At 47.5% G+C, this 21247-nt stretch overlaps 1 protein-coding gene across 7 annotated transcripts in view; it reads right to left on the bottom strand.

Moving 5' to 3' along the window:
• The window catches only part of ILF3 (interleukin enhancer binding factor 3), a 49280-nt gene extending 31575 nt beyond the window's left edge, over window positions 1–17705 (bottom strand). For 5 of the 7 annotated variants that reach the window (XM_070792820.1, XM_070792823.1, XM_070792824.1 and 2 more), the window contains exons 1-7: window positions 17573–17705; window positions 5880–6086; window positions 5102–5331; window positions 4770–4947; window positions 2593–2740; window positions 1133–1224; window positions 641–736 (exon numbers count right to left, since the gene is read on the bottom strand). In XM_070792820.1, the coding sequence (XP_070648921.1) occupies window positions 641–736; window positions 1133–1224; window positions 2593–2740; window positions 4770–4947; window positions 5102–5331; window positions 5880–5882 (747 nt within the window). In that variant the 5' untranslated portion in view covers window positions 5883–6086; window positions 17573–17705. Of the gene's footprint in view, window positions 1–640; window positions 737–1132; window positions 1225–2592; window positions 2741–4769; window positions 4948–5101; window positions 5332–5879; window positions 6087–7129; window positions 7263–17572 lie in introns of those variants that run through there. The other 2 variants (XM_070792821.1, XM_070792822.1) reach the window with 2 other exon arrangements.
• Between the last annotated feature and the right edge of the window lie 3542 nt (window positions 17706–21247).

Here is a 21247-nt window from a genome sequence, read left to right as displayed (position 1 = left end):
TGTGTTTATCAGAGTCAAGGCCCTCCAAGTTCCCAAGCCAGATTCACAAGCCAGAGAAAGCACACCTAGGACGGGGCTCCACCATCTTCTCCGTAAAGGGAGTGATGTTAAGTCTCTTAGGCTGTAGGGGCCAAGAACTGAAGCTGTGTACTTAGGTACTTAAAATGCAGCATTTAGAAAGATAAAAACCAGGAGGGGATGTATGTATACTTATAGCTGATTCATGTTGCTGTACAGCAGAAACTCATACAACACTGTAAAGCAATTATCCTCCAATTAAAAAATAATTTTAAAAAAAGCCATTCTTCACCATAGACTATAGAAAGAGGCAACTGGCCAAAATAGGCCTGTGGGCCTCAGTCTGCTGACCCTTGTCTCAGAGCAGCTACAAAAGCGTCTACACGGAGTGGAGCCTGTTCCAGTAAGTACACCGCTGGCTGAGCTGTGCATCCTCCTCTGGGTTCCTCTCAGCCCCACCCGGGGTGTGGCACTCAGCAGGAGCTCAACAAGCAGCTCTGATGGGATGCATCGGCCACACCCCAACGGGCCACTCCAGCCTGCTGACCAGCAACCCAGCCCTGGGGTCTGGGAAGTCTCTGCACACATGACCCAAGGTGACTACAGCTCCAAGGTGCCTTACCCATCCTCTGAGGGGACCCCAGGTGGGCACTCGGGTGCACAGGTCCCTCAGGACCCGGATGACAATGACACACGACTTCAGCCCGTTGGCTCTGGCCTGGAGGAACAAAGCACAGGCTCTTTACCCCAGGGCACCTCCCTGAACACGAGGCAAACATGAAAAACACAAGCCTCAGGGTGCTACTTTGTCAAGGGTAAACGAAGGTGAACGTTCACGACCATCAAGTGTGTGGTCGGCAGCAACTCCAACAAGTGGACAGTAATAACGTCATTACTCTTGGCACAAAGCAGCAGCTCCCCACCTACTCGGTCACAAGCCTCCTGGGGGATGTGTCAAATTTGTCTATGCGTGCTCCTTTAGCAACCGCACGCCAGCAGTTGCTAAGTTCAGCACAGCGCTCTTCAACGTTACCAAAACTTTATGGTGAAAGTTAGCCAAGTTAAAACTTAGGAATTCTCTACCGAAAGACAAATAGAAGAACAAAATGCAAACCTGGAACCACTTGGCGTGTCGGAGGGACGCCAAGGCAGCAAGGCATTTCTGCCTGTCCAGAACGTCCGGGGGGTCGTTGACTGATAGCGTTTCTATTCATGGATGGAATAAGAAGACAAGGTACAGTTTGACCAAGGGGTTTCTGTCAGGTGGAAAGGGGATGTGGCAGCTTCCTAAAGGGCAGCTGAGGCTCCCAGAATCTCAAGTCCTCTCCACCCTTGACCAGGGAAGGAGATGCTTGAGCACACTGAACTCAGCCCCGAGAGGAGATTGTAAAAATCAGAGGCCCCCTCCAAAAAAAAAAAGAAGAAAAAAAAAAAAACCAAAAAGAAAAACAAAAAAAACAAAAAGAAAAACAAAAACAAAGTGGGAAGGTACTCTAAAAGGAACAATCCCATGGGGGAGGGGGACAGATAGGTGGACCCTATCTTCTAATAGATGGTTACCTTGCTTCCTCTCCCCAGGATCTCCCAGTAAATGAGCTATGCTAAAAAATTCATTAGCAAAAAGAAAAAACAAAAACCAAAACCGGAAAAAAAAAATAGGTGGGGGGAGTAGAAATGCACTCCCTCTCTGCCTCCCACAGGTCATCCCCTGAGGCAACCATGGCAAAGGGGACCACCTCCGCCCGCCAGGCGGGACTGCCCCAGCCCCAGCCCTTGACAGAGTCAGTCCTGTTGGTCAAAGGTCCAGCGTCCCTGAATTGATCAACTAGAGGGCTCTGGTGGTGAACCGGTATCGGAACCGAAGGGCACTGAGGAACCTCAACAAGGGTGCGCTTGAGCCTGTGCTGCAGCAGAACCGGGGCGTTTGTCGCTCCCACCACCTGTGCGTCAGGGGTTTGGATAAGGCCAGTCACCCATCCACCCAGAGATGCGCAAGGGGCCCTGGGCGGACTCGGAATCGTGAAAGCATGAGCACTGTCCGAGGTTCCAGGATTTGGTCTGAAAATTACTCCACTGTTAGAAAACACTTTATCCAAAACTCTGCCCCAGCTCTCTGCATCTCGATCACGGCCACAGGTAACAGCAGCCAGTGGAAGAAGACAAACGAAGAGGCCCTGGTTCTACTGCAACACAAGCTGTTTGCACAAGTCCAACGTGATACTCATGCAGATACCATCTGGTTGTCTTCCGTACTTTAAAAACCCTACAGTCACCGGGGACACGCTTTTCCAAGGCCAGAGACTGGCTCAACCGAAAAAACACCTTTAACACTGATAAGAACATCCAAGGATTAGGGCGGTGCAATCCGCTCGGAAAAGTACTACTCACTTTTTGTGCAACTGTTTTTTCAACCTCCCAGAACGGAAACCCAATGGGAGATGTGAGCTCGAGTAAAGGTGGTCAAAGCTACACCGCTAGCCTTTTATCAGAGCAATCTAAAACTTCATAGCACATTTTAACAGTGAGGGGATACCACAGTGCCAACGCCCTGCTGGCCTTTCTCAGCCTCCCTACCTCCAGCTAATACTTTCTCCATTTCTTCTCTGACAACAGGGGAGGTCAGGTGGATGGTCAAGGACAATGGAGGCTCTTTTGTGTTTTTTATCACAATCGCAGCGTCATCAACAGACTGGAGTATTTCATACTTGTCATCTGTGACAGCCTACAAAAGAAAATGCAACTGTCAAACACTTGCTTCCCAAGACCATCAACAGTTCTTTTGAGCTCCTGATTACAACTACAGGCCAACTTCTTGGGTTGTGACTGACAGCAGCGCCTTCCACTAGGGGTCAGAACGCCCTCTTACTGGACAGGTCTTTGGCCATCTTCCAGGTACTCCAGGGAGGAGATGACTACTTAGCAGAGGAAGCTTTGTAATACAATGTTAAGAGTTAAGGGTCTGGGAGGAGATGGCCGTGTGAAATCCTCACTGTGTCACTTGGGAGTCACGTAACTTTCGACAGATCACTCCATCTCATCAAGGCTGTGGTTTCTGATTTGTAAAACGGACTTAGGGACACGACCGACACCCAAGGCGGCAAAGGAACTGAACCAGACACGGCACAGAAAGCACAGCACCCAGGGCGGTGTGGGCAGCCAGCCACCGCTGTTTCCACACACGGACGAGCAGCTATCACAGGGCGTGGAATGAAAACTGAGGGGTGCAACAGTTTCATATGGCAACTATGAAAGCACGTACTTGCTGCAAATGCATGCTACAAGGGTCTATAAAATGACGTTCATGCCTGTAACTTCTGCTTTCTTCTTTATACCAGTTTATATGCCCTATAAAGAAAACTTGAGTATTTATGACTTTTGTCAAAGAGAAAAAAAAAAGTTTCGGGGAGAACAAAAAAAGTTTTGGGGAGAACAAAGGCACTGTAGAGAATCCAAGCTGACTTTGCTCCACCTCAGCATTATTAGACGTGCCACAGACCACTCTTGGTGGCAGGGCGTCCTGTGCACTGGAGGACCTCGGAAAGCCTCTCCAGCCTCCACCTACAGATGCCGGCAGCACCGCACCCACTCTGCTGAGATAACTTACACTACCTCTAAACTCACTCCATGTCCCCTGGGGTGCAAAATGTGCTCCAATCAAAAAACACTCATCTATATGATAAATATATACTTTCTTGGGACTTCCCTGGTAGTAGAGACTCCACACTTTCAATACAGGGGGCACAGGTTCAATCCCTGGTAGGGGAACTAAGATCCCGCAGGCCGTGTGGTGTGGCCAAAAGAGAAAAACAGGGGTAAAAAAACCACCTTTGCATCTCTCCATAAACACTCTACGGAAATGGTCTTTCCTTTAGAAACATCTATGTCAACTTAATTTTCTACACTTAATATACTTTTTAATAGATAAAGATGGAAACTAACTTAAAAAACTATCACTAAAACAAAAACTTCAGGGCTGCCTTCCCTTTTAACAGCTCCCCAAAGCCTTTCCACACTGCATTAGCTGCTCATTTCAATTCTGACCTCTGTCCTGAATCCCGAGGGGTCAGTCACACATGACAGGAGATTTACATGGGAAAATGAACAGTGTATCTATGGGGTGAGAATTTCTACTTTCTTCTTTTCTTATCCTGTGGCTGAATCCAGGGTAATGTCCCCAGGAGGCACTGAGGGGCAACAACACACAGACATTCTGAAGCCCAGACATCTCACCAGCCGGGGACGCGGGGTCAGTTACTGAGTTCCCCGCACCTCAGTCCCATCCACTAGAGTACTTAAGATGATCAAGCCCCACTTCAGTCATCATGATGAAATGATGTGTGCAGAGCTTGTCTGGCCTAGGGCCTGGTTCAGTGAATGCTCAAGAAATGCCAGAAGTTACTATTTATATAGTACTTCTGCAGTGAGGCAAATAAATTGGTTAAAAACAACTTTTTTGAAGTCCAGGTTTGCATTAAGGAGGAAGACTTGATAACTGAATATCCTTTGCAGCCACCCGCCCATCCATCCATTGCTGGAGTCTGGATGTGAAGGTCATGCCCAGTGCCGCCTGGTGCACAGCAGGCTCCCGGCCCGGCTGCCGGGTGTCTCTGCAGCATCCTGTCGGGCAGCTACAGAAATGTGAGAACGGCAGGGGCCAGGCTGGGTGTGGAGCATGCCTCCCGGGGCACAGCACAGTTGGTCATGTGTTCCCCTGACCACCCTGCATCCCCAGTGGAAGTGGGCACACTCACAGTGAGCTGGATGGCCAGGTTGTCAGCCACCTTGTCCAGGAGGGCAGTTGTGGGCTTCTCCTTACACAGCAGCACCAACTCCAAGTCCAAGTCCCCCTTGAGCAGTAGGCCCTTTGCCACGAGGCCAACACGCATCACTCCCCTCAGGGTTCTGGTCATGTGCTCTGTCTTCTGCTCCCTGAGAACAGCCCAACACAGGCCCAGTGAGATTCAGGCTGGCCAGAACCCAGAGGCGCCAGAAAGGCTGGCGTTTCTTAGAAAAAGGAGAGGCTCAACCCTGCACTGGCCAGTCTCCCTAGATATAAGAAAAACACCTTACAAAGCCAACCTACCCAGCCCCTTCTTTGCCCTCGTCTTCCGCAGGCACATCCACATTCTCAGACTCGGCATGGTCGCTGCTGCCTTTCTCTTGCTCATCGATCCAGTCAGACACAGCTTTGAGAGCCCGCTCTGTGTGGGACACCATGTTCTGGACTGCCTCCAGCTCCTCTTGTGTTGGGTAAACGGAAGAGTGCTTTGCCATCACATGGCGATCATCATTCACAAAAATTCTCACTGGACGCTGGAGATGTGAAAACTTAGTTAAAAACGATGTAAGGAGACCAAGCAGCTTGATGCTTAATCTGTTCAGCTGTACAGCTCACAATTACACACATGAAAGTAAGACTATATGAACACATCTGAAGATCTGAGAAGGACAACCGGACATAGCAGCCGTGCTTTCTCTCGGCCACGGGAAGAAGGGGGCACGTTACACATTTCTGTATTACTACAGCTGTTACAGTACGTACTTAGAGAGTCTACTGAAAAATGACCATAAAACCAAATGCTCTGGGGAGGCAAGACCGGTGAAGGCTACTGAGAGGTACAAATTACCAAGTATAAAATAAATTAAAAGGACAAAATGTACAGGATAGGGAATGTAGCCAATATTTTATAATAACTTTATATGGAATATAAATATGAAATGACTGTTGTACACCTGAAACTAATATACTGTAAGTCAACTATACTTCAAAAAAAAAATCAAATGCTTTGGGGCAACACCACAAACATTTTTGTACGTGAATGAAGAAACAGTATCTATGATTAAGAAAATGAATTTCTTACCATTTTTACTTCACTTTATCTGCAGTGTCTGGAAATCAAATTTTTGCTTATCTTTTCAAATTGTGACAGATTTCCTTGCTGTTATCAATACTTCAACTATCTATAAGATCAGAAAATCTTTTTTAGTTTCATGTATTTCATCGGTGGAGGAGTCTGAGCAGTCAGATAATCCCGCAGGAGGAAAGCGATGCTGCCTCAGGAAGGAGTCTGTTAACACAGCAGGACACATCTCTATTTCCAAGTAATCACTAACCCAAGGTACAAACAACTAATTATAAAACTCCCCCAAAATGAAAACAGCTGGTTTCTAGAAGCCACGTTTGACTTCAGGCCCACACTCAAAATGGTTTTTACTTTAAAAAAAATCTCCTTTCAACATTTCGCGATATGAAGTATGCCAACTTTTACAAATAAACCTATTACCAAGCCTCCCCCAAATGGTATGGGTTAAAATGTTCAGCAAAATCTTGGTGTCTGGAGAAGGCAAAGAGAAGGAAGGAAGGCGCGAGCTCTGACCCTTGAGGGTTATGAAGACGTGGAAGGAGAGCAGGAAACAGAGGGCCCCAGACAGCTGCTGTAGATTGGTGAGGCAGGACCTTCCAAAGCGCCAGGGGGACACGCCCCCACAGCACGTGGCCACCCCTGGGCTCAGCTCTGCAGTGGCTGAGACCACTGAAGAGGACAACACAAGTCTCCAAGACAAACACAGCTATAATTACAATTTTGGACTCTAAATAACATGCTGGCTACAACCTACTCAGTTCCCACTCTGTGCAAACAGTCTGGTCCACACTGAAATCTTCCAAATGAGTAAACAACCCAAAAAGCCTCATCAGCAGAGGAGGCAACAGATTGACTCCACCCATTCCATCCAACCACATAACAGCTAGCCCCTTCCATCCACATTGGTTGTTACCAGCCAGTGCAGTAGGTTCATCTCAGAAAGGCATTCACTTCAAGGATAAACACTGACAAGACTAGCCCAAATGAGAATTTCCCATAATGCTTTAGGACTAGCTAACTACCATTGAAAACTTAGGGGTTGCCAACTAAAGCCTGAAAATCTAAGGGTGGAATGAGAAGTGATATTCCTGCAGAATCAGGCAAGACGACAGATGGGGTCTAATGCTTCATGACGGGGACTGAGAGAAGGAAGAAGACCACAAGTCCCCGGGCTCAGCCCTGGCTGTGCCTGAGCCCTTGGTAAGCCACTCACTCAGTAGTCACCAAGTGGGAGCTTTTGCCACTACCTGTGTGGCCTTCAAGTTCCTTGGAGGTTCCTTCAACCCGCAACATGGAATCTACTCCTCTAGCTCTTCAAGGAGGGTGTGAAAATTAGATGAGTTGGCCTGTGGAAAGCATGGAGCACAAATCCCACAGACCCTAAAAAAAAAAAAAAAAAGCACTGACTTCTACTACAAGTACGTCGTCAGGTTGTTGTGGGGGCTAATAATAAGCACATGCAAAAGCACATCCTGGATAAGGAATGAATGACACTATGGCTGTGTTTGAAAAGAACGTCGTTACCTCAGATACACATTAAAGATAAATTTATGGCTTAAACTACACGTCTGATTTTTGCTTGTTTTAAAATACTTTAGTGAGGGATTTCCCTGGTGATCCAGAAGGTAAAACTCTGCACTCCCAATGAAGGGCGTCTGGGTTCAATCGCTGGTCAGAGAACTAGATCCCACATGCCACAACTAAGAGTTCGCATGCTGCAACTAAGACCCGGCTCAGTCAAATAAATAAAAATAAATATTAAAAAAAAAACTAGGGGTGAGGTGGGGAATGGAGAAGGGAACCCTAGGACAAACCAACACTGGAAAACGTTAATACCTTTTGAAGATGGAGATGGGTAGAATGGGGATCACTGTGCGTGTCTGAAAATTTCCATTATAGTTCTTTTTTTAAGTGCATAGCAAACTGAAGAATTCTTGCAAAAGTGCACCCATGGCAGGTAATCTAAAATGTAAGCCAAGTCTCAGAAAATAAATTCTAAACCGACAAGAAGCAGGCTGTTGGAAATCACAGCTGACTGGTGAGAAGCCCATGGTAAACAGTCACCAGTCCTGGACAAATCTACACTGCAACTTCATCAGTCTGATAAAGAAGGATGATGTTTAAAACTGCACTTAGTCAGAAGTATTCCCTGTGCACCTCCCCTGTACAGGCCCTGAGCCAGAGGCTGGGAGGGTGATGAACACAGCAGGCAAGCCCCCAGTTCCTGTGGACCTGGCCACCCTAAAGGACAAATGCCTTCCCTCCAAATCCAACATGGCGCCAGGAGCCAACGCATCACCACTCTATACTTACCACTTCTTCATCTTAGTCTTCCTCCAACACAGACATCAGATACAGAGGCTTAAAAGTAACAGAGGGTTTAAACCAAGATCCCAGGGACCAAAGACCTTTTTATTAAGGGCTTTGTAGGACTGATACTGTCTAAAATCTTCTAAAAGGAGCTCCCAGAAGAAGTAGTTGATTCAGCACCTGATGCAGAACCATGGTAGGTGAGCCCGGGTCAAAATGCAGTATCAGAAAGCCAGGAAGAGACTTCCCTGGCAGTCCAGTGGTTAAGACTGCACTTTCAAGATCAGACGAGATTGGGCGCCTTCAGGCTGATATGGCTGGAGACAAGACTGTACTTTCAAAGCAGGGGGCGCACACAGGTTTGATCCCTGGTAGGGGAACTTAACACCCCACGTGCTGTGTCGCATGGTCAAAAAATAAGAGTTGGAAAAAAAGAAAATAAAGGGAAGGAAGTGCTCAGTGATTACTGCTGGCATGTCCAAAGGATGAAGGAGCTGACTTGGGAGGGCTCCCACTAGCTATATTTGAGGCAACTGAGTATCAAAAACAAAAAAAAGGCCCATATGAAGTTCTCCAGCACAGCAAAAAACCCAAACTAAGCGGCAATTGCCTCCGTGGGATGGTGGCAGGGACACCTGGGAAGGGTGCCAGGAGCTTTCTGGGGTGGTCACAGTTTGCATCTGGATAATACTGTGGGGGATATGCATTGACCATGCATTGACCAAAATCCACTGAATGGTATATGCAAGATCTGTGCATTTATCTCAAAAGAAAAAAACCCCCCAAAACTGTAAGTAAATACTGGACTCTAGTTAATATCTAGAGGAAAGACCACAACTTTCTGCTACCTTTAAAAGTATCATAAAAATAGATACTGTTAACTCTAGGGCTTCCCAAGTGGTGCAGTAGTAAAGCATCCACCTGCCAATGCAGAAGACACAGGGTTGATCCCTCAGTTGGGAAGATCCCCTGGAGGAGGAAACGGCAACCCACTCCAGTATTTCTGCCTAGAAATTAGATGGACAGAGGAGTCTGGCGGGCTATAGTCCATAGGGTCGCAAAGAGCTGGGCAGGACTGAGCACGTGTGCAGACACAAATTAGCTCTATTTCAATGAAAATAAAGTGGCTGAAAGATGAGAATAGAGGAGAGAAGCGTGAAATACAACTGAAGTCAATGGCAGGACTCCGGTGTATAAACAGGCAAGCGTTGACCGTAAAACAGTGTCACTTTTTCTGTAAGTTTGAATCTTCTAAGAAAATGTTACAAATATATGACTAAAATGTATCCAGCACGTGAACAGTACAGGAGTCCACAATGATACTTATTTGACACCAATGGAGACATCCACACCCCAACTCCCTCATCCGAAGGGACCAAGGTTCACCCGGAGTTGATTCGGGGGATCTCTTCGAAAAACGCTATCTGACAAATCGAGACAGTCCAGAGAGAAAACTACCCTCGGACCGCTGGAGAACAAGACAGTCACTGTGTAGAACATCAGCCCTCGAGGACATCTGGCCAACCCCGAATGCTCCTGTCCTGTACTGCGGGAGGCTTCCATCCGCTGTCTTCACCCCTCAAACTCAGAGCATGTCTGTGCCTCTGCTCCAGCAGCTGCCTCCCTTGAGGCAGGCCCAAGAACCCTTCTCTAAAGAGACTCACTGGCTGAGGCCGGCTGTGACCACCACTCTTGGACCATCTGCGATCCTTCCACCCCCAGGCCTCCTCCGCTGGGCCAGAGCTTAGTGGCAATACCTCCTGATTCAGGGGAACAAAGTGACTAGACTACCTATTCTAGACTACATTTAAAAACTGGAGGCAGGAATCCCCTGGTGGTCCAGTGGTGAGGACTCTGTTTTTACCACCGAGGGCCAGGGTTCAAGGCCTGGTCGGGGAACTAAGATCTCATAAACCACAAGGCGTGGCAAAAATATTTAAATAAATAAAAATGAAAAACTGGAGTCAATGCGTTTTTGCTGAACGGGCCTCGCTTGTCTCTGTGTGAACCCAGATCTGTCATCCAAATCAGCCTATCAGAAGCCAGCTGCTCTGGTCCTGAATACCAGAGAATCCATCTCTCCTTTTCAAAACTGTGCTGTCAAGAAGCCCACAATACCCACCCATAAGCAACACTCCACTGCCCCCTGACAATCTTAAAGACAGGCTTTGAACTGCTCTTGCCACCTCAGTCAGAATTCAAACCGGGTCCAAGATGAAGCCTGATTTTTACCAGCCCCCAGCTTCTCTGAAAAGAAACCCAAGAAAGGAATGAGCAAAGAGCGAAGAATCAGGATCTTAAACTACCTGTGTGGTTTGGGATGTTCTAACCCACAGCGATCAGGTTTCCTTCTTTTGTTCTCAAAAGCAGCCCACCCACAGCATGCAGAGTTACAGAGGTTTAACAACACGCAGTGAGAGGACCATCTTTCTGACCTCTCACTAGCTGGAATATCCCAATCATGACGCTGGCAGTTGGGAAAGAAATGTGCCCAAGTCAGCATGTGTGGATCAACAAACGTTTGTAGAACTGAATGAACAGGTGTGGTGACAACACCCTAACAGGTATGGCCCCCACCTATCTTGCAGAATAAACTGCACCCCCTCACCGCCATCCAGGGTATTTCACAAAACTAGAGCCCTGGTCACTCTGGGAATACCCCTCTTGAAAGTTAAGTTAGTTGCCGTCATGTCCTACTCTGTGATTCCATGGACTACAGCCTGTCCCGCTCCTCTGTCCATGGAATTCTCCAGGCAAGAGTACTGGAGCGGGTTGCCATTTCCTTCTCTAGATACTCCTCTTAAAGAGACCTAATTAGGTTTTGAAAGACACAGGACCCAACTCAGCTGCTGATTCCCGGACCTCTGGAGATACAATCCTACGTGGAAGTGAAATAATACGCACATGCAACTCTTCAGTGACTCTTAAAAAACTATTAGATTCACATCATCAAGGACATACGGAAAATAACTTAAACAAAGCAACCCAGCCAGAAGAGGCCAATCTAAAATCTGATTACAGATGCCACTCTGAGAATTTTTCAATTCAAGACAAACCTTAAATCCAGTGCGATGGTTCCCAGCTCTGTCTGCAACCGTGTTTTTGCTGGTCCATAGGGAGGTATAATGAAGTAGGAAATGACAACCCACTCCAAGATTCTTGCCTGGAAGATTCCATGGACACAGTAGCCTAGCAGGCAGGCTACAGTCCATGGGGTCGCAAAGAGTTGGCCATGACTGAGCACAGCAAGCAGGGAGGTATAAAGTTAGGAGTAAAGATTTTTCTCAAATATTTTCTTTCTTTGGCAGTGTAACATGGCATTCAGGATCTTAGTTCCCCAACTAGGGACTGAACCCATGCCCCTTGCAATGGAAACTGGGAGTCTTAACCACTGGACTGGCAAAGTAATCTTATAAATATTTTCCATTTACAGGAATGTCCTTTAATCTTATTTTCTTTCTAAATGTTCAGTGTTAAAACATCCCTTTTGCTTTTGAAATGATGGTGATGGCAATGGGTAACTGATTAAAAAAGGTTTTAACTGGCAGATGCAGGTTGTTTCCCAAAATGTTTCTGGAACTCTTAACTGGCCCGTAAGACCTAGGCCTCCAGGCTCAGTGACACTGTGGAACGCCCGAAGGCCTTAGAAACACAAGCCCAGGTTTGCGCCCACTTGGGTTTTCCAATCTGGCCAGTGTGGAATCTTCAACAAATCACTTTATCTTTTCAGAATTGGGTCAAAAATGAGATTGAAACACCGCCTATACCTCTCAGTCTCAAACCATAAGGATTACTGAGACATGATGAAAAAACGCCCTACCAGCTGAGTGCTTAGTCGATTTTGACTCTGCCACCCCATGGACTGTAGCGGGTATCCATCTCCTCCTCCAGGGGATCTTTCCAACCCAGTGATCTAACTCTTCTCTCCTGCATTGGCAGGTGGATTCTTTACCACTAGTGCCACCTGGGAAGCCCTATCAGCTGTAAAACTACAAATGCAAGATGCTGAAGGAGTCATTTCAGCTACTTTTGGATGAACCAATAGAAACGTTTTTTAAAATCTGCCTGTGAGAAGACATGTCACGGCAAAAAGGTTTAACAGGATTCTAAGTGGGGATTATCAAACTCTCTTTGCAACATGCCCTTCAGGCAGCAGAGTAAGTCATGTTAGAAATCTGAGAGGGAGAATAGAGACAACTTTCCCACATGTCCCCATGGGGAAAGCCTCAGATTTTTAAAAATCAGTTGCTAATTAAGGAAAAATCAAAAAATGACTGCGTCTCAAAGGATGTTAAATATTAACATGCAGATTGTGAGTTATTTTAATGGGTAGGGGTTTCTTTTTTAAAATATTTTATTTATTTGGTTGCCCCGGGGTCTTAGCTCCCTGAACAAGGATAGAATTAATGCCCCCTGCAGTGGAAGCGCAGACTCCCAACCAGTGGACTACCAAGGAAGTCCCAAGAGTTTCTTTTTTAAATGAAACTTTTCATCTTGTAGCTTCTTATGCAGCTCTAAGAACAGAACTGTCTCCCAAGTTCTCCACTCAGTTTCCCCCAATGGCAACATCTTGTCAGAGCTGGAGCACTATCACAATGGCAATCCTGATACTGACACAGGCACAGACTGCTGCGGTCACAAGGACCACTCCTGTTGACCGTGTATAGTCACACTCACCGTGCAACAGTGAACACACTGTGTATGGTCAACCGCCCCCCACCCATGCTTAACCCCTAGCAACCACTAATCCACTGAAGGTTTCTGTAATCTTGGCATTCCAAAAATGTTATATAAATGGAATTGTAGAGCTTACGACCCTAGGATGAGCTTGTCTCATGCAATGACTGACTCAAGATTCATCCAAGTTGTGTGTGTACTGACAGCTTGTTCTTTTTTATTGCCTCGTAGTATTCCATGATAAGGAACCATTCAGCCACAAAAGGACAACTGGGTGGGTTCCAATTCTTGGCTATTATAAACATTAAGTGCCACTATAAGCCATGGAGCCAGGCTGCCCATTTCCATATTAGGGAAATTTGAAGGTTTTTTAGAATTATGAATACATAGTAAGGATTGAGTGAGTGAAGTCACTCAGTCGTGTCCAACTCTTTGCAACCCCGTGGACTATAGCTATCAGGCTCCTCCATCCATGGGATTCTCCAGGCAAGAATACTGGAGTGGGTTGCCATTTCCTTCTCCAGGGGATCTTCCCAACCCAGGGATCAAACCAGGGTCTCCCGCACTGCAGGCAGATGCTTTACAGTCTGAGCCACCAGGTACTGCCATGCTGCATGGCAAAAACTCTACATGTGCCATGGAAAAGCAAGCCCAACTTGCAACATTCATCCTTTAGACATACACATACCTCATGTACACTCTGATAGGAAGAAGAAATCAGTTCAAAAGAAAGCAGCAAAAAAGCCAAGTGGCCTGGAATATTATTCCAATAAGACCTTATCCTTGAGCATGAACTACAATACTAATGGAGATAATATGAATGGCTGTTTCAAGGAAAATTACCCTGACCCTCAAACTGCCAATAGCACCATTTCTCAAGAATCATCTAAGACTATTCAAAAAAAAAAAAAAAAACTGGAGCAAATTTACAGACTGTACTAAAGGGACACATATTCAACTTTGTAACTAAATGATCCTTTGTGATCATATACAGACAAGAAAATAGCCCTTGGTCAATAAACTCATTTCCCCATTAAAACTAGTAGCTACATTTTCAATTTCTTCACTACACAGACATTCAATAAGAAAAAAATTAAATTTCAACTAGACACTATTTCACAAAACATCTGAAAACAGCTGATGAAAAGTCTGACTGAATCTCCCATTGTAATTTATAACAGGATCACCTATCAAGTGATGTCTAGGAAAAATCTCACAGGGATTTAGCAGAACATAAGGTGGCAAGAACCAATTCATTTAAAAAAGTCAGCACACTCACAAGGCTCCACAACAAACACACACCCACCCTGCATTCACTATTATTTCTGTGGTGCTAGCACTACTGAGGCAGCACCAAGCTGCCCTAAGTGACAAAGAGGGAAGCTAGCTGTTTCAGCCAAAACTGTCAAATGCTGGGCACGACACTAAAGCCAGCCTTGTCCCTTCAGGACCCTGAGCCCATTTCACTAACCAACAGTGTGTAGCCTCCTGTCGAGTCACTTGTTTAGTTGCTAAGTCCTGATTCTTTGGGACCCCATGGACTGTAACCTGCCATGCTCCTCTCTTCATGGGATTCTCCAGGCAAGAATACCAGAGTGGGCTGCCATTTCCTCCTCCAGAGGATCTTTCCAACCCAGGGATCCAACCCGCGTCTCCTGCACTGCAGGCGGATTCTTTACTGCTGAGACATCAGGGAAACCCCATCAAATCACCAACTGCCTCTAATTCTAAATCCTTCCACTGGAAGCAGAAATCAAATCTTTCTTGCCCAGGTCTTTGCTAAAATAAAAAGATGCCAATATACAAAGCTTAGAAAATCTAATTCTTCAGAAAATTCAATGCAGGCAATATTCAAATAAAATTATCACCATTTTGTGGGCCACATCTGCTAATACTAGGTGGTGACACTTCACACATCTTTCAGAACTGCACATAGTTAAAAGCAACTTGATGACAAAATGTAGCACGTGGGCAAGTCCAAGGACATAAAACCCCAAGTTTCTGGGGGAAAAGAATCATTCTTCTAAGACGTAAAAGGTGAAATCTGGAGGAACTGGGGAGAAAGATGAGAAAAGTTAAGAGGGAGCTGTCTCTGCCCAAAGAAAACTTCTAAAGCCTTTCTCAAAAGCAAGAACATTTCCAACTCTCACATCCTGCTAAAGCCCAAAGACAGACAAGATGCTGCCTGTATTTACCCAAAAAGAAGAGACTTATATGACTTGGAAGGAAAGTTTTGACCAAGCTAGATAGCATATTCAAAAGCAGAGACATTACTCTGCCAACAAAGGTCTGTCTAGTCAAGGCTATGGTTTTTCCAGTGGTCATCTATGGATGTGAGAGTTGGACTGTGAAGAAGGCTGAGCGCTGAAGAATTGATGCTTTTGAACTGTGGTGTTGGAGAAGACTCTTGAGAGTCCCTTGGACTGTAAGGAGATCCAACCAGTCCATTCTGAAGGAGATCAGTCCTGGGTGTTCTTTGGAAGGAATAATGCTAAAGCTGAAACTCCAGTACTTTGGCCACCTCATGCGAAGAGTTGACTCCTTGGAAAAGACTCTGATGCTGGGAGGGATTGGGGGCAGGAGGAGAAGGGGACGACAGAGGATGAGATGGCTGGATGGCATCACTGACTCGATGGATGTGAGTCTGAGAGAACTCCAGGAGTTGGTGATGGACAGGGAGGCCTGGCATGCTGCGATTCATGGGGTCGCAAAGAGTCGGACACGACTGAGCGACTGAACTGAACTGATATGACTTGTAGACAGCCTGTTCTTCATCAGTGACTCACCCCACTTGTCCCTATCTGGCGAACTTAACCAGGGGTGCATGACACCATATTTGTGACATCAAAATATTGCCAACCACTCTTGCCAATGTCATTTTTTTTTTTAATAAGAAAAAATTAAGAAAAAGAAAAAACAGTCTTAGATTTCTCATTCCCAATAATATGGGCATCTCCTCAAGTATCCTGGAAGATAAAGGAATTTTTCCCTACAGGCACTAGACAAGTCGAATCAGGAAAAGGAAACAAAAACTGCAAAGGGTTAGGTACCACTCCACTCCAGGGAGAGGGTGATTCCCAGGCTGGCCCAAGCTCCAGCAGGGTAGGGAGCCTCTGATAAATCAGTGCCCAGTGTTGGCAAGGCCACCTCTGGCAGTAATTGCCAGCCTCCAATCAACTCAGACAGCGCTAGGGTCTGCAGAGATTCTATTCACAAAAGCCAGGGACCAAGAGCTGTCCACATGGCCAAGAAACAACTCAGGACTACTGTCTGGAACAGTAGCACTTGCCTGTGCCCTGGGGCCTTTCCACCGCTATTCCAGCTGTGAATGAGCTTCAGATTCCCACAGTTCATTCACAGTCTGAGCGGCTGCTGTAGCCACATCCCACGAGACCACACACAAAGCATAGTGGCAGCCGCTGGGAGCAACCGAAGAGATTCCCAACCACAGACACTTGAGGGAAAGAGTAAGTCCTAAATTTTGAGAACCAACTTCAGGAGCACCTTGTGTTCTCCCATGGATTCCAAATACGCCACCAGACCACTCATTTTAAAGAGATCACAATCCTAAGCAATAACAAAAGATTCAGAATCCCTGGAATACCTGAGTCAATTAAAAGTTAATTGATGCTTCCTTGCTGATCAATCAAATCCCCTAGGCAGAATCCCAAGCAACTTTCAACCAGTTCTAGAAATGTTAAGAAAAGATGGCCTACTCTTTTAGACAATGACTGGGGGAGAGCATGCAGATGACTGTACACCCCGAATAATACCCCCCCAGGCGTAGTATTATGGGACAGAACCTCAAGAGCAACCCTAGGAGTCTGTCCCTCAACTACTTGAGAAAATAAGGCAGAAACGGGTTTCAAGCTCTCATGCTTCGGTCCCCATTTTGCAGATAACGGGACACTCAAATATCGCACCAGATCAGTTTTGGGAGTGAATGCAAGTCCTAAACAGTCTGGGGGAAAAAAAGCCAACATCAACGAATCGCCTGAAGAGAGAAAGCTTAAATCCTCCGCTAGAATTGGTTCCTAATCTAGGGGAGGGCTGGCTAGCCAGCGATTTGAGGACCCCCAAGCAGCTTTCCCTGCAATCCACCTAAGTATGGATGGGGTTCCAGGGAAGGGGTATGCCTCTCTGCCCCACATAAGGACAAAGGAGGAAATGTTTCCCGCCTCGGGAACCTGGGACCCTCCTGAAACTCGGGGCGGGACTGGGACAAAGAGAAGGAGAGGTAGAAGGGGGGTCGTCCTTGCATCGCGGGTCAGGATGCTCCGGGCCGGAGGGGGTGTGTGCTCCAGGCACGTGCGCGCGTGCGCCGCAACAGACAAAGCCCGGCCCGGGGGAGGCGGCGGCTGGGGGCCCGGTGCGCGCGCACCCCCCGCGAGAGGCGCCGCCGACGGCCGAGGGGCCGCGAGGGGGGGCGGATGCGCGCGCACCGGGCCCTCGCCGCCGCCGCCGCCGCCATTTTGTTTCCTCGGCACAATGGGGGAGAGTAACGGCCGAACGCGGGAGCGAGGCTGACAAGGGAGGAATGGGCCAGGCGCCGGGGCGAAAGGACCGGGCGGAGGCGAGGAGCGCGGGGCGTCTCAGGCCTTGTCACGGCTACTTCTTAGCGGAGCCCGCGCTGAGTGGGAGGACCGACAGAGGGGAGGAGGAGAGGCGGGAGCGGGCCCGGCCGCCGCCACATTGACGCTTACCTCGTCCGCGTCCCCTTCTCCGACCGCAGCCGCCGCCCTCCTGCCAGAGCCCACCGGGGTCTCCCCCCAAAAGCCACGCGGTGCGCACCGGGCTGCTGAGTCCAACTGCAATGGCGAGAAGAGGAGGAGGAGGAGCCGGGGCCGGGGGCGAGCGGGCGGGCGCGCGCCGGGGAGGTGCGAGAGCACGTGACCGGCCGGAGCCCCGCCCCTTCGCCGCTGCGTTGCCGCTCGACGCAGGCCCAGCCGGAAAGGGAAGGAGGGACAAAGACAGTGAGGGCCCTAGTCACGTGTCAGAAACGTAGCTGTTACGTGGCGTCGGACCGGTTCCCCTGCCCCTTTCCATGCCTCTGCTTGATCATGTGACAGTGGCAAATTCAGAGTTCTCCTTGGCCACGTGACAAGGACTTTTGTGCCTTTACCTTGTCTGATTGGTAGGCCTGAGTCATGTGACAGTACCGGCGCTCTTTTTTTCAATGGCGGTTTTTGATAAGGCCTTTACCAGGTGATGCAGGTTGAGGGGCGGAGCCTCCTGCCGCTGCTAGTTTACACGCCTGCGCGGACGCCATCTTACACACGAAGTACGTTGGCGGAAACGACCCTTAGAAGCAGGCGTGTCAGCATCCTCGTAGCGGCTGGGTCTCGGTAGCGGTTTCATCGTTTCTAACCGAGGCGTTCCGGCGAAACTTTCTCCACACTGTCCGCATCTTCACGAGAGGCCGGGCAGACTCGAGGTGCCTGTGCGAGCAACGGCCGGGCCGAGCTCCTCGTTGCTGTCCCTGGACTGGTCAGAGCGAACACCTCGGGTCTTTGGTGTTAAAACTTTATCCGATGTAGCGCCCGGCCGGATTGCCGAGCCTCCGAAGAGCAAAGCCGAGTCGGTCGGGATCTTCCAGTCCCCCCTTCGCAGATGGACAAACTGACGCCGGATCCAGAAAAAGACCGGACTGGAGGCTTCCCGGTCTTTCGTGGGAGAGCAGGGGCTGCGACAGTTGCAAGGCCAACTACATCTTGGGGCTTATAAGTCAAGTTATCCGGGACCCAGCGCCTTTTCTTTACAAGCCTGGTGTCGTTGACTCCTCCCGAGCGCTTTGTGAGATCCCTGTTGTACAATATACCTAAACTAAACCCCGCTCCCCTTCAGTGTCGGCGTCAATTTCCTGGAGAAGGCGAGAAGTCGTTTAAGATTTTATGCCCTAATTTTGGATCTTCCTTACAAAAACGTAAGGAGGGAGCGGCTAGTTCAGAATGCAAGAACCAGTGTCGCCCGAAGTTTGAGTCTCCAGGTATGACCAAGAATGGTACACTTCCCTGGACCTCCGTATCGTTATCTTCAAAATGGTGATGATTTTTGTTAGAAGTACCTAGCACAATTCTTTGCGCAGAACAAATGCCCCAAAATTATAGTTATTGTTAAAAAGGTAAGGTGTAAAAATATGATTACAGAATGAGTGCATGCTGTACCCATTAGTTTTCATTTTTATTTACACTTAGGGTCTTGAACCAATGATTATTCACGTAATACAAAATGTCAAATGTGCAAAAGTATGGAAGAAAACGGAGTCAGTTTGCCTCTTCCAGACACTGTTCTTGGCAACCACTGTAAAGTTTTTCGGTGTATCTGCAGAGATGTTTTATTTATTTTTATCAGTGTTTTTCACGTAAATGATAAGCATTCAACATCTTGCCTTCCCCACCCCACCCTAACTTGGAAATCTTTTTTAAATAAAGCTTTAGGTTGAAGAATGTTTTGGTTAAATTAATGGGATATGTATTCAGACAAAATTAGCTAAAATAAGTTTAGATTGTTCCAGAGCACCATAACAACAGAGCTGATAATTTGGCTTTAGCCGGAAGTTAGAGATCAGATTTCTTTGGAAGGAATGATGCTAAAGCTGAAACTCCAGTACTTTGGCCACCTCATGCGAAGAGTCGACTCCTTGGAAAAGACTCTGATGCTGGGAGGGATTGGGGGCAGGAGGAGAAGGGGACGACAGGATGAGATGGCTGGATGGCATCACTGACTCGATGGACGTGAGTCTGAGTGAACTCCAGGAGTTGGTGATGGACAGGGAGGCCTGGCGTGCTGCGATTCATGGGGTCGCAAAGAGTCGGACACGACTGAGCGACTGATCTGATCTGATGCCTCTGTGTGACACTTGAGGGAAGATGCACAGAGGTAGGGCAACTTGACCAAGCTAACAGCGCTACCAAGTGGCAGAACGTGGAAGATTTCTAGTTTTCTGACTCTCAAGTCCTTAGACCTCTCTCGGAAGGGTCCCAAGGTTACATTTTCTTTTTTGGCGAAGTCACTCAGCTTGCAGGGTTTTAGTTCCCTGACTAGGGTTCAAACCCGGACCCCCATCAGTGAAAGCACTGAATCCTAACAACTCATAGGAGGCAGCGTATTCCCAAGATTACATTTCTGAAAAACTGGCTTTTGAGTATCTCATTCTTCTAAGGCTGCTGCTGCTGCTAAGTCGCTTCAGTCGTGTCTGACTCTGCAACCCAATAGACGGCAGCCCACCAGGCTCCCCTGTCCCTGGGATTCTCCAGGCAAGAACACTGGAGTGGGTTGCCATTTTCTTCTCCAATGCATGAAAGTGAAAGTGAAGTTGCTCAGTCGTGTCGGACCTCAGCGACCCCATGGACTGCAGCCTTCCAGGCTTCTCCGTCTATGGGATTTTCCAGGCAAGAGTACTGGAGTGGGGTGGCATTGCCTTCTCCGCCCCTATTAAATCTCTGATATAGGGGCAGATAAGATCATGACTAGGCTTCCCTGGTGCCTCGGTGGTAATGAATCCACCTGTCAATGCAGGAGACTTAGATTCGGTACCTGGGTGGGGAAGATCTGGCAGGAGAAATGGCAGAAGATCTGGAGAAGGAAAATGGAAACCCACTCCAGTGTTCTTGCCTGGAAAATCCCGTGGACAGAAGAGTCAGACACAACTTAGAGGCTAAGCAACAACAGTTGCTTTACAGTGTTGTGTTAGTTTCTGCTGTACGGTAGGGTGATGGGTTCATACATATGTACTGTTCAGTCACTCGGTCGTGTCTGACTCTTTGCGACTCCATCGACTGCATCACACCAGGCTTCCCTGTCCTTCACTGTCTCCCGGAGCTTGCTCAAACTCATGTCCATCGAGTCGGTGATGCCATCCAACCATCTCATTCTCTATCATCCCCTTCTCCCGCCTTCAATCTTTCCCAACCAGCAGCATTAGAGTCTTTTCCAATGAGTCAGTTCTTTGCATCAGGTGGTCAGAGTACTGGAGCTTCAGCGTCAGTACCTCCAATGAATATTCAGGGTTGGTTTCCTTTAGGATTGACTGGTTTAATCTTTTTGCAGTCCAAGTGACTTTCAAGAATCTTCTCTATAACCACAGTTTGAGAGCATCAATTCTTTAGCACTCAACCTTCTTTATGGTCCAACTCTCAGGTACACAACTACCGGGAAAACCATAGCTTTGACTATATAGACCTTTGTCAGCAAAGTGATGTCTCTGCTTGTTAATATGTCCAGATTTGTCATAGCTTTTCTTCCAGGGAGAAGAAGATTTCATGGCTGAAGTCACCATCTGCAGTGATTTTGGAGCCCAAGAAAATAGAGTTTGTACTTGTTTCCATTTTTTCCCAATCTATTTGCCATGAAGGAATGGGATTAGATGCCATGATCTT

The sequence above is a fragment of the Bos indicus genome, chromosome 7 (genome assembly GCF_029378745.1).
Source record: "Bos indicus isolate NIAB-ARS_2022 breed Sahiwal x Tharparkar chromosome 7, NIAB-ARS_B.indTharparkar_mat_pri_1.0, whole genome shotgun sequence".
NCBI lineage: Eukaryota > Metazoa > Chordata > Mammalia > Artiodactyla > Bovidae > Bos > Bos indicus.
This window is presented reverse-complemented; position numbering and strand designations above follow the sequence as displayed.